The 25,358-nt window shown below is 40.6% G+C and overlaps 4 protein-coding genes across 11 annotated transcripts in view; 2 read left to right on the plus strand and 2 right to left on the minus strand.

Annotated features, from left to right (window-relative positions):
• Positions 1 to 22,189, minus strand: part of LOC124947064 (elongation of very long chain fatty acids protein AAEL008004) — a 30,234-nt gene extending 8,045 nt beyond the window's left edge. The window contains exons 1-6 of one of the 7 annotated variants that reach the window (XM_047488701.1): positions 20,022 to 22,189; positions 1,584 to 1,692; positions 1,227 to 1,498; positions 933 to 1,116; positions 620 to 735; positions 1 to 542 (exon numbers count right to left, since the gene is read on the minus strand). The exon at positions 1 to 542 is cut by the window's left edge and continues 624 nt beyond it. In XM_047488701.1, the coding sequence (XP_047344657.1) occupies positions 258 to 542; positions 620 to 735; positions 933 to 1,116; positions 1,227 to 1,498; positions 1,584 to 1,692; positions 20,022 to 20,072 (1,017 nt within the window). In that variant the 5' untranslated portion in view covers positions 20,073 to 22,189 and the 3' untranslated portion in view covers positions 1 to 257. The other 6 variants (XM_047488703.1, XM_047488704.1, XM_047488705.1 and 3 more) reach the window with 6 other exon arrangements.
• Positions 10,432 to 22,396, plus strand: LOC124947068 (elongation of very long chain fatty acids protein AAEL008004-like). Of its 2 annotated transcripts, XM_047488716.1 has the most exons (6): positions 10,432 to 10,961; positions 16,672 to 16,821; positions 17,282 to 17,625; positions 18,650 to 18,787; positions 18,885 to 19,127; positions 20,079 to 22,396. In XM_047488716.1, the coding sequence occupies exons 3-6, from the start codon at positions 17,284 to 17,286 to the stop codon at positions 20,256 to 20,258; spliced, it is 903 nt and encodes a 300-aa protein (XP_047344672.1). In that variant the 5' UTR covers positions 10,432 to 10,961; positions 16,672 to 16,821; positions 17,282 to 17,283; the 3' UTR covers positions 20,259 to 22,396. The 2 variants fall into 2 exon arrangements, with proteins under 2 accessions (XP_047344672.1, XP_047344671.1); XM_047488715.1 differs by lacking the exon at positions 16,672 to 16,821 and having other exon boundaries at positions 10,435 to 10,961.
• On the minus strand, positions 22,326 to 23,626 carry LOC124947075 (NADH dehydrogenase [ubiquinone] 1 beta subcomplex subunit 7). Its single transcript, XM_047488729.1, has 3 exons — positions 23,402 to 23,626; positions 22,850 to 23,018; positions 22,326 to 22,776 (listed from the first exon to the last, which is right to left on the minus strand). The coding sequence occupies exons 1-3, from the start codon at positions 23,601 to 23,603 to the stop codon at positions 22,692 to 22,694; spliced, it is 456 nt and encodes a 151-aa protein (XP_047344685.1). The 5' UTR covers positions 23,604 to 23,626; the 3' UTR covers positions 22,326 to 22,691.
• Positions 23,422 to 25,358, plus strand: LOC124947073 (probable U2 small nuclear ribonucleoprotein A'). The gene is made up of 5 exons (XM_047488727.1): positions 23,422 to 23,650; positions 23,914 to 24,010; positions 24,116 to 24,156; positions 24,264 to 24,840; positions 24,928 to 25,358. Exons 1-5 carry the CDS (start codon positions 23,648 to 23,650, stop codon positions 24,969 to 24,971), a joined length of 762 nt encoding a protein of 253 aa, XP_047344683.1. The 5' UTR covers positions 23,422 to 23,647; the 3' UTR covers positions 24,972 to 25,358.

Below are 25,358 nucleotides of genomic sequence, written 5' to 3' on the forward strand. Positions count from 1 at the left end.
ATCGTTCGTATCGATTCGAAAACGATTGACCGCGTAAAAATGAATAATCCTTAATGAATCCATTTCGATTCGAAGAAATTCGATTTGGCAGGAAGAAATGAGAGCTTCCTTTTTCCCTCGGCTGTTTTCTCTTTCTTTTTTTCTTCTTACTATTTGTTTTCTTTTCTTTTTTTTTTTTTTCCTTTTTTCTATTTTATGAAATTTCATAGTAATACCCTATAACGTAAGAAATATCGTAAGAAATATCCGACGAATTATTAATTCTCCTTTCCTTTTATCTTCCTAATGGAAGAAACGTTCGACGTATCTTCGAAATCGTTGCAATTCCTTTTTCTCGCTGTACCGTTGGACTCGATCTTACCGTTCACCGTCGTCGCACTTTTCTTCTTTCGATCGGGCTCATAGGCCATCTTGTAAAAGTCCGAGAAAAGGAAATAGAAGAATATTGCATTTGGAAGGGTTAAAATGACGGACCACCTTGGGTAACCGCAGTCGTATAGGAGTAACTGGGAATTGTGCAAGAACGCCAGGCAGAATTGTCCCTGCGAATTATCATCGATTCGTAAATTTCATCATTTCCAACGTCGTCTCGGTCGTAGATCTTTTATCAATTACCTACCATTTGCAACGTCGTTATGTACTTCTTCCACCATAAATACTTTTGATATTGAGGCAATAATGCGGCTAGCAAATAGTACGTGTACATCACGATGTGGACGAAGCTATTGATGAGACCTTGGAAAAAGCAACGGTCAATTGTAGCGGCGAATCGTAGGTAACGTTCATTTTCCTTCTTTTTTTCTTTCTTTCTTCTTGTGTGTGTGTGTGTGTGTGTGTGCTTTGTTTTTTTTTGTTTTTTTGTTTTTTTTTTTTTTTTTTTTTTTTTTTTTTTTTTTTTTGTGTTGTCCCCTGTAACAAACATTTGTACCTACCTATGAAGGTACCATGACCTCCAGGATAATATTTCGTTGCACCCCAAGCGACCATAGGCATCACGGTGTGATGATAGACGTGGAGGAACGTAACTTGCTTCTCCTTTTTTCGTAAAACGAAAAAGACCGTGTCGAGAAGCTCCGTCAGTTTAGCGAGAAAATAAATGTGAACGGTTCGTGCGATCTGAAATTGTTAAAATTGGAAAAGAAAAAAAGAAAGAGGGAAAAGAAGAGAGAAAAAGAATCGTGTTAGGAGTTATACGCCTTAGAAGGAAATAAAATTCTATAACGTACTCTGAGGGCATCCGGTGATTCCGAAAAATCTACGGGCTCGCATTTGAAGCTGTATTTCGTTAACCAGGCAGAGTTGAGTCCTTCGATAAAGATCCAAGTGCTGAGTAAGACCTGTATGAGATTATACATGACTAGAATGTTCTTCATTTGGAACGGTTTCCTATGTTCCATGTACTTAGGACCCCAGGAATGGATGAAATAGTGGTAACCGATAAGGATACTGATGCCTGGCACCGGTGAAGACACGAGGAACCAATTCCGTGTTCGGGGATCTACGATTATAACGTACGGTATGTATAATAATCAAGGTAGGTACGCAGCATAGAAATGACTATCGTTTTGATCGTCGAGCCTTACCCGAGAGATCGTGAAAAATAAAGTGCCAGAATCGGACCAACGAATTGTCATAGATGTTGGCCATTTTGTCGATCGGTGGTACGCCGGTGATATTCATTTGGAGAATTAGCTGGAATCAAGAGAAGAAAAGATATGATCGCTCTTTGCATGAGAGAAAGACTTTGTTGCTCCTCGTAGAAATGATACACATTCAGCAACAGCAGCAGCAGCAGCAGCAGCAGCAGCAGGTGTGGACGGAAATGCGCGAACCCCTTTCCTACCGACTTTAATCGATCCTGACCTAGCGTGCTTGCGTAGCCTGACTCGACTATATCGGCTTGCACTGGCCGTGGAGCCGTTTTTCTAATCGGATCGAACTCGAGAAGTAAAGGGATGGTGGGAGAGTGGGGAAAGAGAGAGAGAGAGAGAGAGAGAGGCAGGGAACGGTCTTACGAAAGTCTAAGGACGAAGAAATCGCCGTTTTCCGGAAAAGAAACTTGTTCGGTTCCGATCGGACACACGCGAGACGATCTCGCGCCATCATTTGAATTCGGCATCATTTGAATTCGTCAGGATACGACAGAAAGAGAATCAGCAACGAAGCGCGGTGAAGCGCACGATAATGACTTACGATTGCGTCTTACTACATGCATTTACGACATGCACATGATTTCCTCGAACGTATTGATATCGATTTAATAAATCTCTTTGATTTTCTCATTCTATTGGAATTTCGTGAAATTATTAAGATTCGTTTTGAACCGAATTGACCGATCGAGATGGAGAGAGAGAGAGGGACACGATCCTCTATCGATTAAAAAAATAAGAGAACAAATGTATGCCAACGTATAGATAATTATAACGGCGTCTTTGTCTTCCGCTGTCGGTCGCGCTTTTCCATGTCAGTTGGTACCCTGGAGGCAGGAATACCGGTTCGCAAGTAAGTCAGTCATGCGAATATATACATACGCCAAAGCAATGCGTCCGTGTTTACGGGGTCACCGACCGCCGCGTCTGGTTTGCTTCTTCTTTCTTTATTTTTTCCCAACTCGTTCAACCCTTTTCCTTTGCAATTCAAACGGCAGGGAGAGAGAGAGAGAGAGAGCAAAGCTTTTTCCTTTTCGTCTATCGATTTTCGAACGATCGTTAGGACGCGTTTGAATCGTCATCACCTCGCGACGTCCCCCCAACTCCGACGATGTCATAACAAAACAATAACAAAGATTTCACATTCCAGGCAAGTTATATAAAATTGGATGGATTACGCCGAGTATGCGTTCACGCACAGGCGTACAAAGAGTCGATGGACTTTTCTTCGTAGATGGAATCTGGACGAGTCGCTAAGGAAATGGATGAGAGACTGTCACCGGAACGATGTTCTCCGTGTATGGGAAATAATGGGAACGAGTCCATCCGTCTCGGTTCGAGTTGCGACCATGCGATGACACTTGTGTCGTTACATTGATTTCCCTCCACGCTTTCTTCCTTCCGAGCCTTTTTTTCTTTCTCGTCGCGAATGAATTTCGTGCCTGTTTCGCGAATTTTCGTCGGATTCCTTTCAATCGAGCTTGCTAATATCATCGAGATAGCGATCGCAAAAAGTGCACGTTGTTCCTCTGTCACTCTAATGCAGCTTTCGATCCGCGCGTAGGCACGGCGCGCGATACTATCTTGCCTTTCTCTCTCTCTCTCTCTCTCTCTCTCTCTCTCTCTCTCTCTCTCTCTCTCTTTTTCTCTCTCTCTCTCTCTCTCTCTCGCCACCCCTGCCCCCATCCCTACCCCCCACCCCGATAATCCCCGCCCCGAGATGTCTGAGAATAAGGATTACGGTATTATTATGGGACCGGTGAGTTCGGTGCGCGCGACTCGTAATTTCCGCGTGCCGTAACTCGCTCGAACCGTTTCCGCGAATAGATTTTCCTCGATGTAACTCGAAGAGAGACAGGTTCGCGCAGGATGAGAAAGCAACGCTTTTATATTCGTCAGCTCTCGTTTTTCTTTCTTCTTTTCTCTCTCCCTCGTTTCCTTCTTAATCCTTGCTATAAGTAATTAATCCTTTTTCGTCTCTAAGTGATATCGACAGGCAGGCACATGTATTTTCGAGATAATAATTTCACGCCAAAGAACGGAGAAAATCATTCCGAGGGAATAATCAGAAGGGCCGTAAGAGGAAGGAATTTTGCAAATTCGTAATAAGCGGATTTGTCGGATCTTACCGTGAAAATGAATCGAGCCCGGTCGAGTCAAGTGGTACGAGTCAACGAGGCACCGGCTGGCTGGCAGAATCAAAGGAACGCGCAAACGGTGAAGATTCTCTCTCTCTCTCTCTCTCTCTCTCTCTCTCTCTCTCTCGCTCTCTACCTTTTTCGATTCCCCTATTTTTCTTTTCCAAAGGAGCTCGAGGATATTTGGCGAGTACGCGAAGTGCGATCGATTAAGATCTATACGAAAAAAAAAAAAAAAAAAAAAAAAAAAAACAAAAAAAAGGCAAACGAAGAAGAAAGAATTGACGAATAGCAAGAGTATAGAAAAGATCGAGGTGTTCGAACCGGTGTTTACGTACAACTGTCTGACCGATCGTAAAGTAAACTCGAAAGACGCGCTCGCGCACGCGACCTGTTATACCGTCTTGCGTATAAGTCGAAGAAGTGGGGTATTCAACTGCAATTAGATTAAACTTACGTCTCCCTTCTCTTTCCGCGTATCTACGTATGTACGTTCCTATCTACTCATACCGCAACGATTGCTCTCTCACTACCCCCCCCCCCCGCCCCTCCCCGACCCTCCCCGACCCTCCCCCTCTCTCTTCACCAGAATGAAAGTTCTCGTTGGAAAGGTAGGAGAAGCGTTGAAACTTTCGTCCGATTTGTTTTCATTTTATTTCATTTTATTTTATTTTATTTTTTCTTTTTTTTCTATTTGGCAAGTAGTACGATGGAAGAAGCCGGTGATTACGTCAAGAGAGCGGAGAAGAAGTATAGAAGTTGTATAATCGCGTACATCGTTCGCATTTACCGTTCAATTCATTATTTCAGATTTGCGTGTCATTATCGGAATCTTACCGATGATGATAGAATCGATTTCATTGCGATGGTATCGACTTTTGATCGATTATTAAACGTTACATCATTAATGGAATGAAATAAAGCATTCTTTATTCATTCCATAAAATGAAATAAATAAAGCACTAATGCATAAGTTTCGTTTGCATATCTTTCATTTTTCTTTATATTTATAAACGTCGTTCGAAATGTTGTTCGGAAAGGCGCAGCTAGTCGCGAACGAGCATGCAAAGAATTGTTTATTATTTCATTCAATAGGATTAGAAATAATGATACTTTGTTTCTCAATCGTTGTAAAAGGAACGAGGGGAGGACGTACGTTTCTCGGGAACTATAGTCGTGAGATTTGATCAACTTGTAAAAAGCTTGAGAGCTCAGCGCATAAAAGGGTAAAGCCTGAGGCAAAAGGTTAAGCCAGGTTCTGGTTAAAAGAGAGAAAAGTCGCTATTGCTTATACGATGTATTTTTATTAATATAATTAATAAGGAATGCAAGTAATGCTAGCGACACAAAAGGTTCGTATGTAAAGTCGAGATATTTTAATAGCATTTAATAAAGTCAAGAAGTCGATGTCAACGGGAAATAAAATTGTTATCGGTTGTGTATATATATACTTGCGTATACACACATGTATCGAAAATTCGAATAAGAATAATGTTAATTAAGTTATTTCAAGTAATTCGATGTCGATCGACGAACAAAATAGGATCGTCGTGAAAGAACGTTGAGTCACATACACCGTCATATTTGTTGTTTATACCGTGGAATCGAATTAACGCCGAATGAATTATTTCGTTGAAGCTATGCGAAGTAAAAAATATAATAACGAAGTATTCGCTCTTTTTTACTTCGTACAACGAGCAAATAAGAGTTATGAGAAGATAAGAAAGGCAATCAAAAAAATCGTTTTCGTTTTTTCGATTTAATAATCACAGGTGTTCAACAGGCTTAATCGCCATTATATTAAATGACAACGGATTGTAAAAAGATACGAGAATAATGAAAGTGCGAGTGAATATTTCAATCTTCTTTCTCGTATGCGTCGTACGATGATCGTACTCGCGCGAGGACGACCAACTTGTATGTGTGTATCCGTGCAGAATGGTGTAACGAACGATAAGAACGATAATGTAGAAAATGAAACGATCAATCTCCTTCGCATAGGATCTCGTAACGATTGTTGCGTAAATTCTTTTAGATTTCGCCGCGTTGCCTACGGTGGATCATGGTGCCGAGAGTAAGTAATAAAGGGTCTCATGGAACCGTAATTGCGTACGAAACGGAACGGATCATCGAAATAAATCTCAATCAGCAAGAAATATGTCAAGGCGAACGGCTCCGCGCTTCGAGGCCCGTCTTCCGTAACGTCCCTTAGGGCCCTTCAGACTTCAGGATACGACAGGATCGAGAATAATTAGAAATGAAATGAAATGAAATGAAATGAAATGAAATGAAATGAAATGAAAATAGAGCTCCCGGGATTTTTGCGTGCAGGACGCAAGAGCGCTCCTAACAATTCACGTGACGAAACATTTTACGCGAAGCAGGTCCACTTACTTGCCTCTACGTATGTCGCAATATGCATGCGAGATGCATTCAGAGAAAGACAAATATTCTCTGAGACTTTGTAACCGATTCCCTTCGATCCCCCCCCCTATTTCTTTCTTGCGCCATCCTCTCTCTTTGCCAAGTCCGTGCAATTAATTAATCTTCTCTAACTCTTCAACGCCCCGGAAACTTTATTTTCCTTTCTCTCAAAACAATCCCGTTTCACATAAAGACAAGTTAGCAATGGCCTATAATTATCTATGTGTATATATATATATATATATATATATATATCCGGTCTTGATTCCTACGAAAAAGAAAGGGAAAGGGATATTTTAATAAAACGTATTAAACCGAACGAAAGTTCTTTTGAAAATATGAACGATATATATGGTATAACGAAATTTATTTAATGAATTATTAAATATCGGAACTCAAAAGGAAAAGCGCGTCCTACGGGGCCGCGCTCTGACGTTTAAATCGTTAAATCGGACAAAGTCTCTCTCCAGCGAGAGTTTAAGAGGAGAAGACGTAAGGGTAAGAGAAGCTAAAAAGCGGTTCGCTTAATTTTTGTATTGTCGTCATGCATCGTCGTCAGCTGCCTTTGGAATTTCTTCGTAGGTTCATGCGCGCGCAATATCCGTTGGCCGAAGGCATACAATGACAACGCGCAACGCCGATGTAGAAATGATAATGTCAAAAAGTCAAGGTTCACGGCAGGCTTCTTTTACATGTGAAATTTATAAAGGAACGTGACAAATTACTACTACGCGGAATCCGTGCGATGCAACTGTCGAATCGGGGCAGGACGGGGGAAGAAAGTAGGAAAGAAAAAAAGAAAAGATAAGAAAGAAGAAGAAATATTTCTCTCTGTGTTTCTATTCGTAAATCATAGTCCTGGAAAGGTTCCTTTACGTACGTCTGGATGGACGTTCAGATAATTCGTGAACTTGACGAAGTCCGATTTTGATCCCGATAATCACCGTACGATTCGATATAAGTGCACGCATCCTTCCCCTTATATATCGACAATTTACTCGTCGTAAAGAGAAATTCGAAATGTTTAGATCGGCCGATTTAAATTATAATGGCCATCGATTAGGTTTATCCAAGGATAATGGGGATTAATCTTATCGGGGATACGATTGTTTGGTTATAAAAAAATTATCCTAGTTAAATGAAGAACGTACATAGTTCCTAAAGATTCCAATACTTTTTCACTTGATCCCAACTCTTCTAAAAATAACTCTTTCGTATAAAAAGGCCGCTTTATTAGACGATCGCGATAGCCGTCGTAAGATGTTTAATATACATTTAGAATTGTTTTTGAGCTGTGTTTAAAAGTGGACGAGAAAAAAATGGAGAGAAAAATAGAGAGTACCGTCTTTAAGTTTTAAAAACGTGGAAAAGTACAAAGTACAATTTGGAGGTAACACCAACTAATGTAATAATAATCTCGTAATCTAACCGATTCGCTTAGATCGAGAGAATAGAAATAATAAGGTCGCGAGTAACGTGCAAAGTTTTCGGCCGCAAGTTATCACCGGTTGTTCGGCTTCAGGGGCTCGTAAATCACGAATCGATTCGCGCTCGAATATCTTTGGACGAGCGTCCCAATTTACGTCCGTCCAATGGCGTAGGGACGATTAAGGACGTATCTTCGCGGTTATCTCTCTATTATTCCTTTCTCGGTCGATCTAGCGACCTTCGACGACGTTTCTTTTAATCTATGGAAACAACGTTTGGGAGCAACGTTTACAGGATAATTTATATGCACGCGTTTATGCAATCTCTCTAAAGGGAATTTCCACGTTCATTGACGCTTGCGCGATAAAAGATTTGCAAGCAAAAAGAAATCTACATGTATGAAAAAGAAACGTGCCCGAGATTGTGACGTCCAAAGATCATCTCATTATTTCTCGATAAAGAATATATACCCTCCTCCATTTTCTTTTTTCCCCCTTTTTTTCTCCTCTTATTTTCTTCTTCAAGTTTTGATTTTACGCGCGATTATTCATTAACTACACTTAGTTTCCTTTGTTGTTTTTTCTTTTTTTTTTCTTTTCTTTTCTTTTCTTTCTTTTTCTTTTTTTTCTTTTTCTTTTTTTTTTCCTTTTTTCCTCCGAATAGAATAATAAATAAGATGATTCCATTCGGATAAATATATTTTTTCGTTGTAAATTGGTATCGAGAAACAATTATGACGCGACAATTCAAGACTCAATAAATTACTATAATTATATAGTTTTTAACAAACAAGAAAACAGTTTCACGTATTATTTTCTTATCGGCGACGCGTCGTCTTATTACTTCATCGCAAGAATAAACATTGAAAAGAAATGCGTATAAACGATCGATTAATGAGCAATAATTACGATTAATGCATATCGCGTCCATCGAAGTACCCTTTGATCTTAATTTTTCCCATTGATCCATGTCTCGCGGAAAATCACCGTAAGAAAGGGTAGGTGAAAATAAGCATACGGCTTATATAGATCAGATATTTTTTTCGTGCGAACTAATAATAGCCTTGAGGGAAAATGTTTATTCGATTTAATTATTTCTCCTTTGGTCTTTATTATCTACAGGACAGCTTCGACGATAAGTTTAAATTTATCTACTTTACGTATAATAGGAATCGAGGAAGTGAGCGCGCGATAAAAAGCCGACGACTTGCGCGAAACTCCATTAAGTTACGATCGTTAAGTTCCTGTAAGTTACGATGGTTAGGTGAAGATATCAATGGAGTTCAAGCTAGTTGAATTTTTTCTTTTTTTACTTCACTTTATCTCGAGTCCTCACAGCTACTTCAATAATACCTTTATAATCGTTACTTGGGACATAGGATGAAAAAGTATTATGTAATCAGTCAGAATACGTCGACAGCCACGTGGATATCGTGAAGAAGGATTTATCGTCACGTTGAGTGACGACGACAATCGACCCGAAGAAAACAGGAAAACAATAAAGGAGAGTCCATTATTTTTTTTCATCTCGATGTGAGCCGTTCTTTCTATCGGCGTTTTCTGCCGTTTCATTCAAGCTTTGATACACCGGCAATGTGTCGCGCAAGACGAATTTAATTTAACACAACGATCCCAATAGGGACGAGAGAAAAAGAGAAGAGCGGATTTTCTCCGTATCGGCATATGCGAATAAATCTTCGAGATCAAGCGCACCTTTACTCCGCACCGGTTGCGCGCGTGAAAAGGAAAAATTCATTTTACCTCGTTTAAATAAAAGTGGTTTCATGCGCGCGCGCGCGCGCGCGCGCGTATAAGAGTCGTTAAAAAAGAAAAAGGAAAAAACAAGTCGACGATCACCGATATCCGTATGCGGAGAATTATGGCAAATCTAAGAATGTATGTGAAGGGAACGCACAACTTTATTGTTAACTTTATATACGAAAACAGAACAATGTGGTATCCATATGTACTTGATAGTAGCCCGAATATAAAGCATAGGAGAGTATTTTAAGTACGTAAAGAATTACGTACGTAAAAGAAACAATGGAAATGATGGAATTACGATTTATGAGTTCGATTCGTAAATCGATCGAAAGGACAAACTAGTGATTTCCGTCGATAGCAAAAGCAATCTCCGAAGGAAGACGGAGAGCTTAGCGTTCGTACGAACTGAGCGAGAGAAAAGGGGATGATGATCCGTGGCGAAACGCAAATTGTAAAATATTTTCTCTTTGAGCGTCCGTCGACGAGCTAAATGTACCGTTTTATTTGGCACAGATGCGTTGCAACGTGTCCACTCTTTGCGTATCAACAATATAAAATATAGGCAAACGTTTGTCTCTCGATTGACCTTTACAGGTGACTCACCTGAACTCTTACGATCGATGCACAAATCGTTCTTACGTGATTCGCGAGACAAGCGTATCTTGAACTTTTACCAGGAGGCATTACTATAATATATTGGTATTTAACGTTAAAATAAATATAGTGCAGTATAGGAATCCATTTCTTCACCCCCCCCCTCTCTCTCTCTCTCTCTCTCTCTCTCTCTCTCTCTCTCTCTCTCCAGGCTTCATCTACGCAAGATTTTCGTTGGCTAGAGCGTGGAGCGGGGGCCGGGGGAGGGGGGAGGGAAGAGAGATATGATCGATCTCGAGGAAACGTTGTGAGCCAAACGTAGTAACCTTGACTCTTATCGATCAAGAAGAACTCTCTCGTTCGTCGAGCCCGCTCCTGAACTCGATAAGTCCCCACCTTTCCGACAACGAGCCTGATCGTAGTCGGACCCCACACTAGGTCAGTTAATACTTAAGACGCGAGTTCAGCATCGTGCAGACTATTCGCGCAGGATCGTCCGTTGGACCACGAAATGAGTCGATCCGAAAAGAATTACCGAGAGTGTGCGAGCGAACGATAACGAAATTCTTCCAATTATATCGATCAGTTCTTATCTTTTGACACTTGCTGGAAGAAAGGAACAAGTGAAAATATTCGACTCGTAAAAGCGCCATCCTTCCATACGTCGTCGTATATTATTCGTCGTCGAGCCTAATCGTCGTTCGAGCCTCTGGATCGTGGATCTTTGAAATTCGGGGGAAGGGGGGGGGCAGTCAGGCAGAGGCAAAAGACTTTGCAATTTTGAACGTACCGATGAACAAACATAGGCTCTTGCATTTCGGACCTAAAACCTAGTGTTCGAATAGGAGCATAGGAGAAGCAAGATTTTCAAGTGTTTCCCACGCGGACTCGGAATAAAGTGCAGTGCCTCGAGCGGACCGAATTCTTTACCTTCGTGAGCCGATCTCTCATTGGGAGACGCATAGGTAACGTTCAAGATCTTTTCTTATTTTTCAGGGATAGAGAGAGAGAGAGAGAGAGAGAGAGAGAGAGAGAGAGAGAATGTCCTGGTGATTGATCGCTATCGAGATGGATCGCGCTCGAGCGAGCAAGTGGAACGATATCACCGGCGGAGCGCGTTTCAACTATGCGCGCATTTACGATACACGCTTGCCTTTTTTCCGGCCAAGAAAAATAAAGTTCTTCTCGATCATTGCCATCGGGCGTTTTTCAAACCTTACAGGTTTCTAAATTCGAACGGAGAAGATGAAAAACTAATTTGAAAATCGCTCATTCGTTTTTCACGACTCGCGAGCATGCATACGTTCGAACGATTTTTCGTCTTATCGCACGAGAACTCGCAATACGGGTGAAATGTAAATAGTTTCGTTATCGAGACGATTACCTTTCTCTTCGTATCTCTTTTTCCACTTATTATTATTATTTCTTTGTTTTTTCTCTCTCACATTTGCCGAAATATCGGGCCGAATTAAAGAAGGGGAAAGTTCCGTTGAAGAAAAAGAAAACATCGTAGCTTCGTTCTATTTCGATTTCGTAAGTTCTTTTTTGTTACGTTCGAACACACCTGGCAATTAAGGTGTTAACTAAGGCGCACGCAGCTTGAGAGAAAAAAAATCCTCAAGGTTTTATGTTCTTTTCTTGTTCTCTTTTCCTTATCTTTTCGTTTCTAATGTCGCTTCGAGAAGAGTCAAAGTTCAAAAGGAACGCTTTTCGTTTTTCCATAATCACCCTCTTTGTAAACAAATGGCCGATAAGGTATTTTCGCGTTGCATGGTCAACTACCTATTACGCAATACACGTAATATATGTAACCTCTCTCAACGAGCGTATTCCGCCACGCGATTCCCTTATAGTTACACAACGGGCTCGTAGAAACTCGTCTTGTAATATTCGGCACAAGGTTGATAGGGCCAATCTCGATTATAATTTTCGTAAAAGATAGAAAGAAAAAGAAAACGTACGTTCGTAATCACGAAGAAATTACAATCTGAATTCGATCGATTCCTTTATCTTAATTTGGATACGCTTAGAATATGCCGGTACATAAATGAGATTTAATAAGATGAAATTAATAATTGGACGATCGAACTGTTTATTAATCGGCTTGTTTTTTTGGCGAGTAAAGAAAAAAAGTAAAAGAAAATAAGATCATTTAAAACGACGTACGCGAACCTTCAACCGATCGATCAATCGCCGTTTTTCCTTTATAAAAAGAAAGGTCTTCCTGCTATGCGCGTTCACGATCTTCCACATTTTTCTTCGATATTAGAGAAGAAAACGGAAAAAAAAATAAATGCGTAGGATTTTTTCTCAGGCGGATCTGACGTTGCATTGTCAATTTAATATTCGTAAAATGATGATCGATCGTTCCACATAGATGGAACGAGATCAGGAAGTCTGACCGAAAAAGTCGGAGAGAAGTAAGTCTATAGAAATCGGGTCATCTCGAGAATATGAAATTAAAGAAAGGCACAAAGTGTCGCTTTCGATGATATACTTGAATTATTAACTACGTAATGATCGTTGAAAATTTCATATATGTGAAGGTATCGTACGAGCAGATCGAGCTTATTCATCAAGGCGAGAAAATAAAATAAAAACCCTGATTTATTTGACGATGGTAATTCTAGTTTGGTAAATTCTAAGTAAATTCGTTGAAAGAAAATACAAGCAACAACGTTCGCATCCGAGTTCTAGCAGCGTAGGAAAAGCCTTTTACGAGTTCCCTGTTAATCGCGTGATTTGGCTATAACGGTCGATCATAAATCGGAAGATAATGAGAGAGATGGGCAGGACAAAAGAAGAAGCATACGTATTACACGCTACTCGTATCGTTTCGATGTCGTAGACTACTTTTGCAACGCTCAGACATTTAGCTTTCCTTGTGAAAGCGAAGAAGACGAATCCAAGTCTTCGTTTCTTACCAACAGAGAAAATCCGTCGTGTGCATATTCTCTTGGAGAGCTCGAAAGAAAGAGAAAAGGGAAGATAGGGTGGGAGGGAGCTAGAGAGAGAGAGAAAGAGAGAGAGAGACAGAGAGAGAGAGAGAGAGAGAGAGAGAGAGAGAGATTCGTGCCATTGAAAACTGACTAATGTGATTTCATCCGACGTTCTCGCCTTCCAGCTGGTCGTCTTCTTCGATCTTTACGTGCGTCGTGACACACGTACACGCACACGCACACGCACACGCACACGCACACGCACACGCACACGCACACGCACACACACACACACACGCGCGCGCGCGCGCGCGCACACCTAGATATTATATGTATACACTAGCTAAGAGCAAAGATCGCTTTTGCCTATCACCTAAATAGAACGATACTCGAGGACATGCTCGAGGTACGACGATCGCGTGTCGCGGTAAGCGAACTTGAAAATTGCCTTTATTTTTCAAACATTCTTCGACTTAACGATCAAAGTACAGAGAAAAAGTCGAGATCTCGCGATCTATTCGAAAAGGCCAAATCGACCGTGTTCGTAGAAGCAGGTGCGGCTCAAAGGTACTGTGCACGGGAATCTAAGAAAGATAGAATGGATAAGATCTCTTTGGGTTAAAGAACAAATGGGCATAGTTCGAAACAATTAACGTCTCCTCCTTTGTCTCCGGATTGTTATCGGTAAAATTATCGTTTGTGCTAATCGAATAAACGAGTTAGCACGGGACGTCTTTAACTCTCCCGTTTTGCAAGAGTCTCCTTTATGAACTATCGAGGAAAGGAGGTAATCGTACGCACCTTCGACCGGTGTCTATTTTTAATTTTCCTCCGGGAGGAAATGCTACGAAGGAATGACACGAGGAATGTCTACTCGAATATTTGCATTAAGCCCCATCGAGTCGTTAACATTTAATTAATTAATATTTATTTCGATTTGTAGCTGCAACAGTATATATCTTCGATCGATAGGTTCGAATCGTTTAAAATATCTTCAATCCTTTCTCGGTCAATACTTCAATACTCTTTTCGGTCTTTCGTCTCTTCGTCGCTAGGAATAATCGTTAACCTCGTTAATCGACGTTCCTCTTAACTTGACTTCCTTCCTTCGCGATGGAAGTCCTTTTTCGTTAATAAAACGTATTTACGATCGAGCAAAGCCTCGTCGGCTGGTGTTCCAGTTTTTCAATGAGAAAGATAAGCAGATGGGCCTAAGCAGTTTAACGACGCAGAAGAAGAAAATTATATTCCAGTTCGCGATTCCCCGATCGTCAAGATTTCTTTTCCCCCTTTTTTCTTTTTTACTCGTATCGGTCCGTCCGAGGTGCGCCCTTTTCTCATTCTGAAAAAAAATCTCTTTCCTTTGCCCTCTGAGACGAGGAAACGGGGTAGAAAGTCCTCGATCGAAATATAATTCAGCCATTTAATTTAGCGCATCGTCGTTGGTAATCCTTATCAGCGACGTAAGCAAGGGGGTATTCCTTGTAACGCGGATAGTGTATTAAGAGTTTGATATAATATTTGAAGAGAGCGGACGGCATCTCTTATAACTGCTTCGACGAAAGCCAATTCTTTCTCATTCGCTCGGGGCTTCGTCTTTATTTGTACAAACTTCGATGATGAATATTGAGCCGTTAGAACGGTTAGGAAAAAAGAAGCGATCGTAAAGTGAGAAAACGCGTTATGGCCAGGCGTTACGATCGCGGACGATGGAATCCGAAAGTAAAAAGCGTCGATGTCGGTGGAGAAAAAAATTTCGCTGCGTGCCAAAGAAGAAGGAGGAGGAGGATGAGGAGGAGGAGGAGGAGGAGGCTCGAGCCATAGAAAAACGTGAAAAGGCCGTGTAAACCGTGGAATCGGCCTACTTACCTATTAACACGAAGTCGGTACGTAGCCGATACGTCGCACGAGGCCTAATCGTCCTCATCCTCGTGCCAACGTTAAAAGAGCCTCTCATTTTGACGACTCGATGGTACGAGATAAAATGAGTTACCGTTTCGAATAAAAAGCGTCTCCTCTTTCTCTCTTTCCTTCTTTATTTTTCCCCGCACTTAACCGGCTTTCCTCTGGCATCCTCCTCTTTATCTCCTTAACCCGTTCCACTGGACTTTCTCTCGAAGAAATACCGTTCGTCGTCGGGCATCCGTGTCAATGCCGAGCTAAGGAAAAGGGAAGTTACGTACTACTACCTGGGTCAGAGCTGTCCCAGAAATACTGGACCGCCCGCGATCGACTTTTTTCTCTTTCTCTCTCTCTCTCTCTCTCTCTCTCTCTCTCTCTCTCTCTCTTACTGGAGGATGAATCGAGTTGACTTGATCGAGTTTCACCTAACGACACTTCTTTCTATTTCTGTTTTTTTTCGTTTTTTTTTCTTTTGTCTTCTTCTTCCCTCTTCAACAAAAACCTTGCCTCCAATTTAAACGTTCCAATTACGTTGATATTTAATGTTTATCGGTGATTTAATTTTGCCGATGAAAATTCGCTATGTCGGTAACGCTACAGAGAGAACGGCTCCAGCTTGGACAATGGGCTTTCGCTTAACCTTGCCTCGTTAAAGGCCTTCGTAGAAAGGGAAAAAAAGAGCGGAGAAAAAATGCAAGGAACCAGCTAGATAGATAGATAGGTAGGTAGGTAGGTAGGTAGGTAGGTAGGTAGGTAGGTAGGTAGAAAGGTAAATTGCGTGCGAACTTGCAGAAACTTGTCTAAACCTCTTAATCGAATTCCAACGCGATAATGCCAATTTTCGAGCTCGAGTCAAAAGGCGAGTTACTTCATTCCCTGTCACGGCAATTAACTTTAACCTACTTAATAAATACGATCGAAAAGCCGTACGATCATAACGCGATACGGATTGCACGATAGTTTATTAAATTGCCGCAGCGCGAAACAAGGTAGTTATTTAAACGTGGGGAGGTTTAACATCGGGTATACGAATGCTATAACGACGTAAAATATTATTTTGGTTAAGTACAATAAAAGTATCTCATAAAATGTAAGGAACGGTGCAACGACATTGAGCAACCTTGTTGTTGGTCGTAACGCCTTATTGCTCTCTACCTACTTTTCATTATTCTTCGATAAAAGCGAAAAGAGAGGGACGAGAGCGTTTTCCGTTCTTTTTTTTTTCTTTTCTTTTTTTTTTTTCTTCTTCTTTTTTCTTTCTTCTTTTCCTTCCTTTCCTTTTTTTTTCTTCCTCCACCGAGATATAACGGCCTAGCAACTCTTTCTGGTTCGCTCGGCAACTTCTCGTTGCGTGTCTAACTACGTCGAAATTAGCGTGTTCTACCATCACGCGTACCGTGCAAAGCTAGAGATTCGCGAATTTTAGGTCCGATCGAAGCACTCGCTTGCGAAGCTACTTTCCCCTGAGTGTGCTCGATAAAATTGGCCGAGAAAGAGAGAGATATACTCGTCCTTCTCTTTTCTTTTCTTTTCTCTTTTCTTTCTTATTTTTTTTCTTTTTTTTCTTTTCTTTTGTTTTCTTTCTTTCTTTCTTTCTTTCTTTCTTTCGACTCTATACGAACTCAATTTCTGACGACTATCGTGATATTAATAAAGTCTCGCGTCGTCGTCGTCGATGGTTATTTAACGCGAACGCGGACGAGGAAGACAATCTCTCGTAGTACGATTACGTAGATATCGGGCTCAAACGGAAGAGAAAATCTAACGATGGAAGCACATCGTTAAATCATCGGCGAATCATATTTCCAACGTTTTACGTCGGATGGTCTTTCAGAAGTCTCAAGTTGACAGGACGTACTCGTTGTCGAGGACGATGGATCGTTTACAAGACGGCACGATGAAGGAGAAGAAAAGAGATGTGAAATTCCGGGAGGATGGTGGAAAAGGCAAGCTCGGCGGCGCGGGAGGTTTAACGGATTCAATGGTGCGAAACATTTGCGGCTGGAAATATTGCATTTGGTGGGTCGAAAATGAGAAACACGTTTCTACGGTGGGTCCGCGATCGATATCGATCCTCTTACAATGGCAACATTTTACTTTCGCCATGTTTCGCGAGAACACGAGAGGTCCGTACGAATAGATCTCGGAATGGGAATGGAGCTCTTAAACTCGCCGTCTTGTTAATCCGATTTGTTTTCAATCTAACGAGGTACGCGTGGCATACGCGTAATTTCATTCATTGGTCAACGATCGGTAGACGATATTCAATGAAAAGTCGTTTACTTTTGCGAACAACCTAAACGAACGGGAACAACCTAAAAGTGTCTACTCAAGGCGAGATGTCCCATCGTCGGTTTAATTATTTGAAAAAGGAATAACATTGGTTTAATTGTTCGCAACAACGTAAGGAAGAAAGATTTCAAGGAGATCGATCGCTTTTTCAGAGATGGCATCGGCAGCGGCAGAGTTAGTGGTCGAGAGGGAACCGGAACCGATGCGAGAGATGGTTGATGGGAACCGGACGACGTTCGTCGGTGCCCAAGGCTTGGTCAAATTGGCCCTCGAACAGTACACGGAAATCCTGGCGAGCGCCTCGGATCCGCGCGTTGGCAATTGGCCTCTTATGGAATCCCCGATACCAACGGTCGTCATAGTTCTACTCTATCTCTATTCCGTGACGATAGCCGGTCCACGTATGATGTCCAACAAAAAGCCTTATAATCTCAGAAACGTTCTCATCGCCTACAACGCCTTCCAGGTCATCTTCTCTCTGGGAATGCTTTACGAGGTAATCAAATTAAATCTATCTCCTTAACTCAATCTCAAATCTCTAAGTAAAGATCTAATTTTAATGAAGCACCTTTATATCTGAAATCTATATCTTCTCGATCGATTTTAAAGTAATGATCCGCATTAAATCTTTCTTCGAGCCGACTTTCGTCGAGATTTTTTGGTTTCTTTTTTTCCGCTTTTCTTCCTATGACGACGCGACGCATGAGTACGAGCCGAACGTCCTATATAAATCGAGATCAAGAAACGAAAAGAACCGTCGAACACGTTTCGCGAAATCGAACGTTTTTAATCGAGGTTTTTAGCCGAACTTGCGGAACGAGCTTTTTCTTCTCTTCTAACTTATTGAGAAAATCGTCGACGACGACGACGACGACGACGACGACGACGACGACGACGACGACGACGACGACGACGAACTCGTAAAGACGAAACGCGAAAAACATTTATTACGTGTCCCATATCGGATCTCCAAGCCTGCAGAGACCGTAGCTCTCGTTGTGTCGAGCTTCCATAAAGATTAGAAAATATATTATGTCCGTCCATTGGACAAAATAGTTCCACGTAGAAAAATGAAAGGAAGGAAAGACTATTGATAAAAGAAATTTCTTCGGTTATATCAGCGATGATCCGTTATAAACGCGTAATGCGTTTCTCGCGCCGGGAGGTAAATAACACGGAGGTATTAGATATGAAGTGTCTGGTAAAAGCATATGAAGCGAGTAAGCTCTGCCTGCCTCTAATGCACTTACGTGTGAATCATTTCTAACGCATGCATTTCAACGACAGGGCTCGTATTTGAAAGTCGGATGAAAACGTAATCGTAGCAATGACAAGCGAGTATTACGTAGGCCTGATTAGGTTAAAGTGCTATTGGATCATCGAGGAATGAGGAACTGGTGTAGGTGGGGGGGGGGGGGGGAGGGAGACGTGGGTGGGGGGAGCCGATTACTTGGTACGAAAAAACGATAAAAATGATTACTATCCGAATCGTTCTTACCTCATTGCCTTTCCCTTTGTAGCACCTGATGTCCGGATGGCTGTTGGACTACAGTTACAAGTGCCAGCCAGTCGATTATTCTCACAATCCGTCCGCTTTAAGAATGGCGAACCTTTGTTGGTGGTACTTTATCAGCAAGTTTACCGAATTCGCCGACACGGTAAAGTATTCGCGCTCGAATATTTTAAGTCGATCGATTATTTACGAAAGAGGAAATAAAACGAGGAAAGGAAAGATCTGAACGATCGAATTTACAGGTTTTCTTCGTCTTACGAAAGAAGAAGAGTCAAGTGACGTTTCTACATTTGTATCATCATTCTTTGACGCCTTTGGAGACATGGATTTGCGTTAAATTTATTCCCGGTGGACACGGCACCCTAGGAAATCTCATAAACAACGCGGTCCACGTGGTCATGTACGCTTATTACATGTTGGCTGCCATGGGACCCGAATACAAAAAATATTTGTGGTGGAAGAAACATCTCACCACGATTCAATTGGTAAGCCTATGAATTAGTTTCCTCCTAAATGAAAGAAAAGAAACGACGAATCTATGAATGATACGTACGAGCGAGCGCAATTTGGGTTGTTCCATTTCGCAATGAATCGTCAAATTGTCGTCCAGTGTTAAAGGCAAAACACTGATTTCCCGATCTCGCAGAGAGCAGATTCCTAGGTCGGGCGCCAATTCTGGCCTCTCTCCCACTCCCCCTCCCCCCCCCCCACCACTCGGGCACACGCGCACAACGTAGGCAAAATTTCATGGCGAACGTATTATGGCGAGATAGCAGGAGGCCGGAGGGACCAGAGGAAAAGTGAAAAGTGCAATCGTTGAGCAATTACCTAACTCTGACTCCGACGTTTAAGTCGGACTCGGACGACTAGGTCGCGCGATGGCGCAATAATTAGGCATTCCGATATATCTACGGTACGACACTACGGTAGAGAGAAACCGAGCAAGTATTAGCTAGAACATTGGCAATGCCGATGCAACGACAACCGCTAATCACCGTCTTTTATATGGAATCGTTTGCCGTTGTTCGTGCATATCCAAGAAGCCTCTCGTTTATATTAATAATTTTGATTTATGTGAATAGTTTAAACTTCTGTTCGATCATCGAGCTTGTTTTTGTTTTCTTTTTTTCTTTTCTTTTTTTTTTTTCCTTTTTTTTTTTTTTTTTTTTTTTTTTTTTTTTTTTTTTTTTTTTTTTTCTTTTTGTTCGACCTCTCTCTCCCTCTCCTCTCATTACGATCCTTGCTTCGCCTTCGCTTACGCGATCATAAACTCGCATACGACTAATAGCGATTTAATGATTGAGAAACGAATTATTTCTTTTCCATTTCTTTCTTCTCGAGACGGGCTGGAAAAATTATAGAACTCACCGTTAGCTCACCGAGAATAGTTTTATTTCTGATAGTCCTAATTGGCGATATCTCCTCTTCATTTTCAGATCCAATTCTTTTTAGTGTTCGTGCATAGCGCGCAGGCCTTGATCTTCGACTGCGGATACCCGAAGCTGGTCGCAATCCTCTTACTGCTTCACTCGGCGATCTTCTTTGTTCTTTTCTCCGATTTTTATCGGCGGGCCTATCGCAGAACGAAGTCGATCGATAAGACGAAGGTGGATTGAGATTGGGGGAGAAGGATGGGCCGTACAAAAAGAGAAAGGAGAGGAGGAAGAAGAAAGGAAGCGAAAGGAGAAAGCGGCTGTTTCTCCTTCCTTCTCCTTCTTTCTTTTAAATTGCGCGTTCCAACTGGACCTCGCGAACGTGAAGGAAGGAAGGAAGGAAGGAAGGAAGGAAGGAACGGAGGAAAAAACGCAGGACGTTTTCACGAACAACATGAATGAATTTTGTTAAAGGGAGGCGAGAGAGCGAATAGGATTTTTTCGCCTTCCTCTTCTCGGTCGATTAATTGGAATTGAAAGAAGAGGATACGGCCTCTTACGTAAGGAAGCTTCGGAGGATTCGACGAGGAAGACGGGGTAAAATGCTTGGATAGGAGGAACCAAGGACAATCCGCGAATTCTCTTTCGTTCATCGAATCGATCTCGATGTCCTTTCAAGATTGAAAAAATGTGAAAACGGACGGCAGAGAAAATCGATCGAGTATAATATTTCTAAATTCCTGTCGGTCTGTTAAAGCGCTTTTAAAAAATATTTTTCTTCGCTTTTTATCTTTTTCCTGTCTTCTTTTTCTTTTTTACGCTCGAAACTCCGGTCGTATCACCATAAAAGCCAAATTTTCAACGATCGATCGTTAAAGTCGTCGTTTCCTTTCTCCTCGATTATTATTTCTCTCTCTCTCTCTCTCTCTCTCTCTCTCTCAAGGTGCCACTTCCGATTCTTCGCGAGCTCGACTCGACACACGTATGTGCGATAGATGGCATTTTTCCTTTTTTTATTTATTTGTTTTCTTTTTTTCTTTCTTTTCTATGTTTACCTATACCTATATGCGCGACACGAAGGATTTTTACTTATTTCGCAAAATGAAAAGGGTTGCGCCTACAAAGGTCCTTGTTTTTTGTTTGGCTCATAGACGATAAAAGAAAAAATAAAAATTTGTCATATCGTTTTTGGCCGATGTCGATCTGTTCTTCAATTTCTAAATCCCTTTTTCTTGACAGTCCTGTATGCATATATGCGAATTTTAACGGGGCTAGTGTTTCTATAACGTCGTCCTGTACATATGCATTCGTATATGTGTATCATATACACAGAAAAAAACCGATAAAGCAAGATGTATGGCTTCGAGAGGACTCTCGAGAAGACTTTGCATGCGACGAGTTCTCGAGCGATGCAATTTTTTCTTTTCCCTTTTTCTCCTTAGATCATCACTGCTTCCGAAATAGCGAGGGCACTTTCGCGAGAGACAAATCCCGATGATGCTATCGACGAGAAAAAATCTTTTCTCCTTCGCGTTGCCATTTGACCATTGCCAAAAAAAAACAAGAGAAACAAAAAAAAACAACAAATAAAATTTCGAAGAGAATCAATAATAAGCGGATAGAGCGAACGAACGAACGAACGAACGAACGAACGAACGAACGAATAAATCCGCGTAGATATCACTTTTTTTGGCACCTTCCTCGAGGATCGACGACGCTCGAGCAACGGCGAATGCCTGGATTAAATTTTCTTTGAAATCGAATAGCGATAGGACGTACGATGGTCGCGCGACGGCGCAATCCAGGACGCACCGCGGGTCGATAAATTCTCTCTTCCGAGTGTACGCGCGCGCGCGCGCGCGCGCGAAAGAGAGAGAGAGAGAGAGAGAGAGAGAGAGAGAGAGGGAGAGAGAGAGATCAAGCCAAAGTAAAACTGTCCAAAGTGAAACGGCCGATCTTTCCACACATGCAGCTTTGTATAATAAAGTTCTTTTATCCCGTCGCTTTGTTCCTACGAAAGCGTCAGAAAGACGAGACAGTATACGCAATAAGGACATTACTTGACACATTCGATTAAAATTGGACGATCCTATAATGATCTGTTCTGAGAAGAATTTTTTTTAAACTGTTTTAATTGGCCCTAATGAAAAATTACGAAGAAAAGAAAAAAGAAAATAAGCAAACGAGCCTTGCCGGTTCTGAAAATCTGAAAATGCCAAGGACAATCTATCGACAACCTATTCGCGAAACACGAAGAAAGAACCACTATCTAGATTAAGATCTAGACGATAGGAATATTGTTATTACGTGTTTTGTAAATATTTTCTTTGTATTTTCTCCTTTTGTAACGCCAACTACAATATCATTTCTTTCCAGTCGTATCCTCTTTATTTTATAACCGCCATGAAAGTTGTCCATGACTGCTGAAATGATAAAACTATGTAGAACGGTTTATTACAATTATCAACTTTTATTTACACTATATATTTATATGTATGTGCACATACATACATACATACATACATACATACATACATATGTGCGTGTATGAATGTACATATATATATAAACATATATGTATATAAATAAATGTATACAGGAAAGGACCTGTACTTGCGAATTCTAAATAGCGAGTAATAAATTTCAACATTCCTATAGATCTACGAGGCAACTCCTTCAAGCAGCCGCCATTTGCTGCTTTCTCTTCTGTCTTTCTAAAAGCCTGCGTTCCCTTTCAAACTCCTTCATCCGCAGTACATAACTGGAATAAGAGCAAGAGACATGTTAAAAGATGTACAAATTTCATAATTCCCTCGTTATTATATTATACTTACTCTTCGTATTGGCATTGTTCGTAAGCATGTGTCTGATGGCTACATCTGTTCATCATAGGAAAATTATACTTTCTGCAGTCTTCCAATTCTAATAATTTATGAGCGCAATAATCTCGTAATTTCTTTGGTATTCTCGCTGCCTTCATTTCTGCATCCGTGGCAATCATAACTGGAAAAAATCATGTCAATGATTATACATATTGAAAGATTATTGTACAGATATGATCGTATTTATCGTTTAAAATGACCGATAGGACATCGAAATGAATTCGTCCGTATATATGGGACGTTGTCGATTATGTCACAAGTATATTTTGTTTTTTTCTTTTCTTTTCTTTCTTTCTTTCTTTCTTTCTTTCTTTCTTTCTTTCTTGTTTTCTTTCACGAACGTAAAATCAACTAGAAAAATTAACTACAAGAATGCGAAAAAATGTCCATTAAAATGTCAGGAATGCATCCGATTGGAAACGGAGAGACCGATTACGAATATATAATAAAAATTGGTACGAGCATCTATTAGGTTATATTTTCGATCCTCGAGTAGTTAGTTACCTCTAGCTTTTCGACCGTCTTTAAATCCATACAACGGATCAAATGTCGGCGCAGTTTCTGCTTCTGGCATCGTATCGGCATGTGTAACATACGCACTCCATAAAGTACCCATTTTAGTCTGACCAAAGGAAAATTTTAAAGGCACCGAAATGAGAAAACGACCATATATAAAACACCCTACCAACATACTGCTCTTCCGCATATATCGTTCGAAAAGACAACGACGACTCCTATGATATTTGATTAATGGTAGAAGCGACTAGCACCCTCATACCTAGAAGCAATTTTTTTATTAGTATACTAAACCTCATATTATCTCATTTCTTTTCATTCGATTTCTTTTTTCTCGATTATATTCGAATATATATCGTTAAAATAATAGAAGACGGTCATTGAATATATTGAGGGAAAATTGTGTGTTCGATATGCGGGATAGAACGCATGCGCGGAAACTTCAGGGAGTCGACGACGCTCGAATCTTGCTGTTGCCTTTAATTAAATTATTTTTCTAGGCTATCGCAGGAGAAATGGTGAAATTAACGCCGGACCTAATACAACAATCGATGCAATATATTAATCCTGTAAGGGATCGGGAATTGGATTTGAGAGGTTAGTAGAAAATTGAAATAAAAACGTTTGTGATATTTAGAACATAACCTACAAAATCGGACCATAGCGATATTGTTTATTTATTCGTTTGTCCTTATTTTTTAGGATACAAAATACCTACGATAGAAAATTTAGGAGCAACTTTGGTTAGTACGAAATATTCCATATCTTCCTTTACGCATAAATATTATTTCATTGTTTGGATCGTGTTAAAATAAGTAAATATAATAAGTAATTATATTATCCATTGTAGGATCAATTTGACACAATAGACTTTTCCGACAATGATATTAGAAAACTTGATGGATTTCCATATTTGAAAAGAATCAAAACACTCTTTTTCAATAATAATCGCATAGTCAGAATCGCAGAAGGGTTGGAACATTGTATACCCAACATGGAAACGTTAATGTTGACTGGAAATATGATCCAAGAGCTCGGCGATTTGGATCCATTAATACCCCTTAAACATCTTACAAATTTATGTTTATTGCAAAATCCTGTTTCTGCGAAGCCGCAGTATAGACAGTACGTTGTCTACAGATTTCCACAATTGAGACTATTAGATTTTAGAAAAATCAAGCAAAAAGAACGAGAGGCCGCTATCGAATATTTTAGAAGTAAAAGAGGCAAAGAAATGGTACGTGAAATAGCTAAAAAGGCAAAGGCGCAAGCGCCAGGAACGTCTTTGGATAAACCTTTAACAAGCGCGGACGAACGTAACAAAATTAAAGAGGCTATAACAAATGCTACGTCCTTGGAAGAGGTGCAGCGACTTAGCAAATTGTTACAAGCAGGGCATATACCCGGGGACGAGAGACTTCAAAACGGTATCTCCCTTTTCCTTATTGAAATCTTATTCCAATTGTTCTCCAAATGATAAATGATAAATGTTCAATTTTTCTTCGATATATCAGGAAACAATACGTCCGAAGCCATGGAAGAAGAGGAAGATGACTAAATTAAACAGGTTTACACACGTGTATATCTATATATCTGTATATATATGTGCGTGTGCGTGTGCGTGTGCGTGTGCGTATGTGTGTAGGTGGCGACAAATCTGTAAGTATTCAATAGCTACCAAGGATGGTTAGTACAAGGATGGTGATTCTTCGTTGAGCTAATAAGAAGCTGCATACTACACAAATAATTTTCGACAAAATTGCTTACACCACATATATAAATATTTTTTTTTTTTTGTATGAATTAAATGGTACAAATGTGTACTATCATGACCTTGAAGCGATCATGTAAAACAACAAAAGCGTCATTTTATTTTCACGAAATATTAACGATAGCCTATATTTATTTCAGCTAATCCAAAATAAATCGTTTCATGACGAACGCA

Source organism: Vespa velutina, chromosome 2 (genome assembly GCF_912470025.1).
Source record: "Vespa velutina chromosome 2, iVesVel2.1, whole genome shotgun sequence".
In the NCBI taxonomy this organism is placed as follows: domain Eukaryota; kingdom Metazoa; phylum Arthropoda; class Insecta; order Hymenoptera; family Vespidae; genus Vespa; species Vespa velutina.

What these genes read in the sequence shown, in the direction of transcription:
- LOC124947075 (XM_047488729.1), bottom strand. Translation starts at nt 23,603, where the DNA reads ATGCGGAAGAGCAGTATGTTGGTAGGGTGTTTTATATATGGTCGTTTT. An exon ending in AGACGGTCGAAAAGCTAGAG is followed by an intron (nt 23,019 to 23,401) that starts GTAACTAACTAC and finishes GATTTTTTCCAG; the next exon opens with TTATGATTGCCACGGATGCA. An exon ending in GAACAATGCCAATACGAAGA is followed by an intron (nt 22,777 to 22,849) that starts GTAAGTATAATA and finishes CTCTTATTCCAG; the next exon opens with TTATGTACTGCGGATGAAGG.
- LOC124947073 (XM_047488727.1), top strand. An exon ending in TCGGGAATTGGATTTGAGAG is followed by an intron (nt 24,011 to 24,115) that starts GTTAGTAGAAAA and finishes CTTATTTTTTAG; the next exon opens with GATACAAAATACCTACGATA. An exon ending in AAAATTTAGGAGCAACTTTG is followed by an intron (nt 24,157 to 24,263) that starts GTTAGTACGAAA and finishes TATCCATTGTAG; the next exon opens with GATCAATTTGACACAATAGA.
- LOC124947068 (XM_047488716.1), top strand. Translation starts at nt 17,284, where the DNA reads ATGGCATCGGCAGCGGCAGAGTTAGTGGTCGAGAGGGAACCGGAACCG. An exon ending in TTACCGAATTCGCCGACACG is followed by an intron (nt 18,788 to 18,884) that starts GTAAAGTATTCG and finishes TCGAATTTACAG; the next exon opens with GTTTTCTTCGTCTTACGAAA. An exon ending in ATCTCACCACGATTCAATTG is followed by an intron (nt 19,128 to 20,078) that starts GTAAGCCTATGA and finishes CTTCATTTTCAG; the next exon opens with ATCCAATTCTTTTTAGTGTT.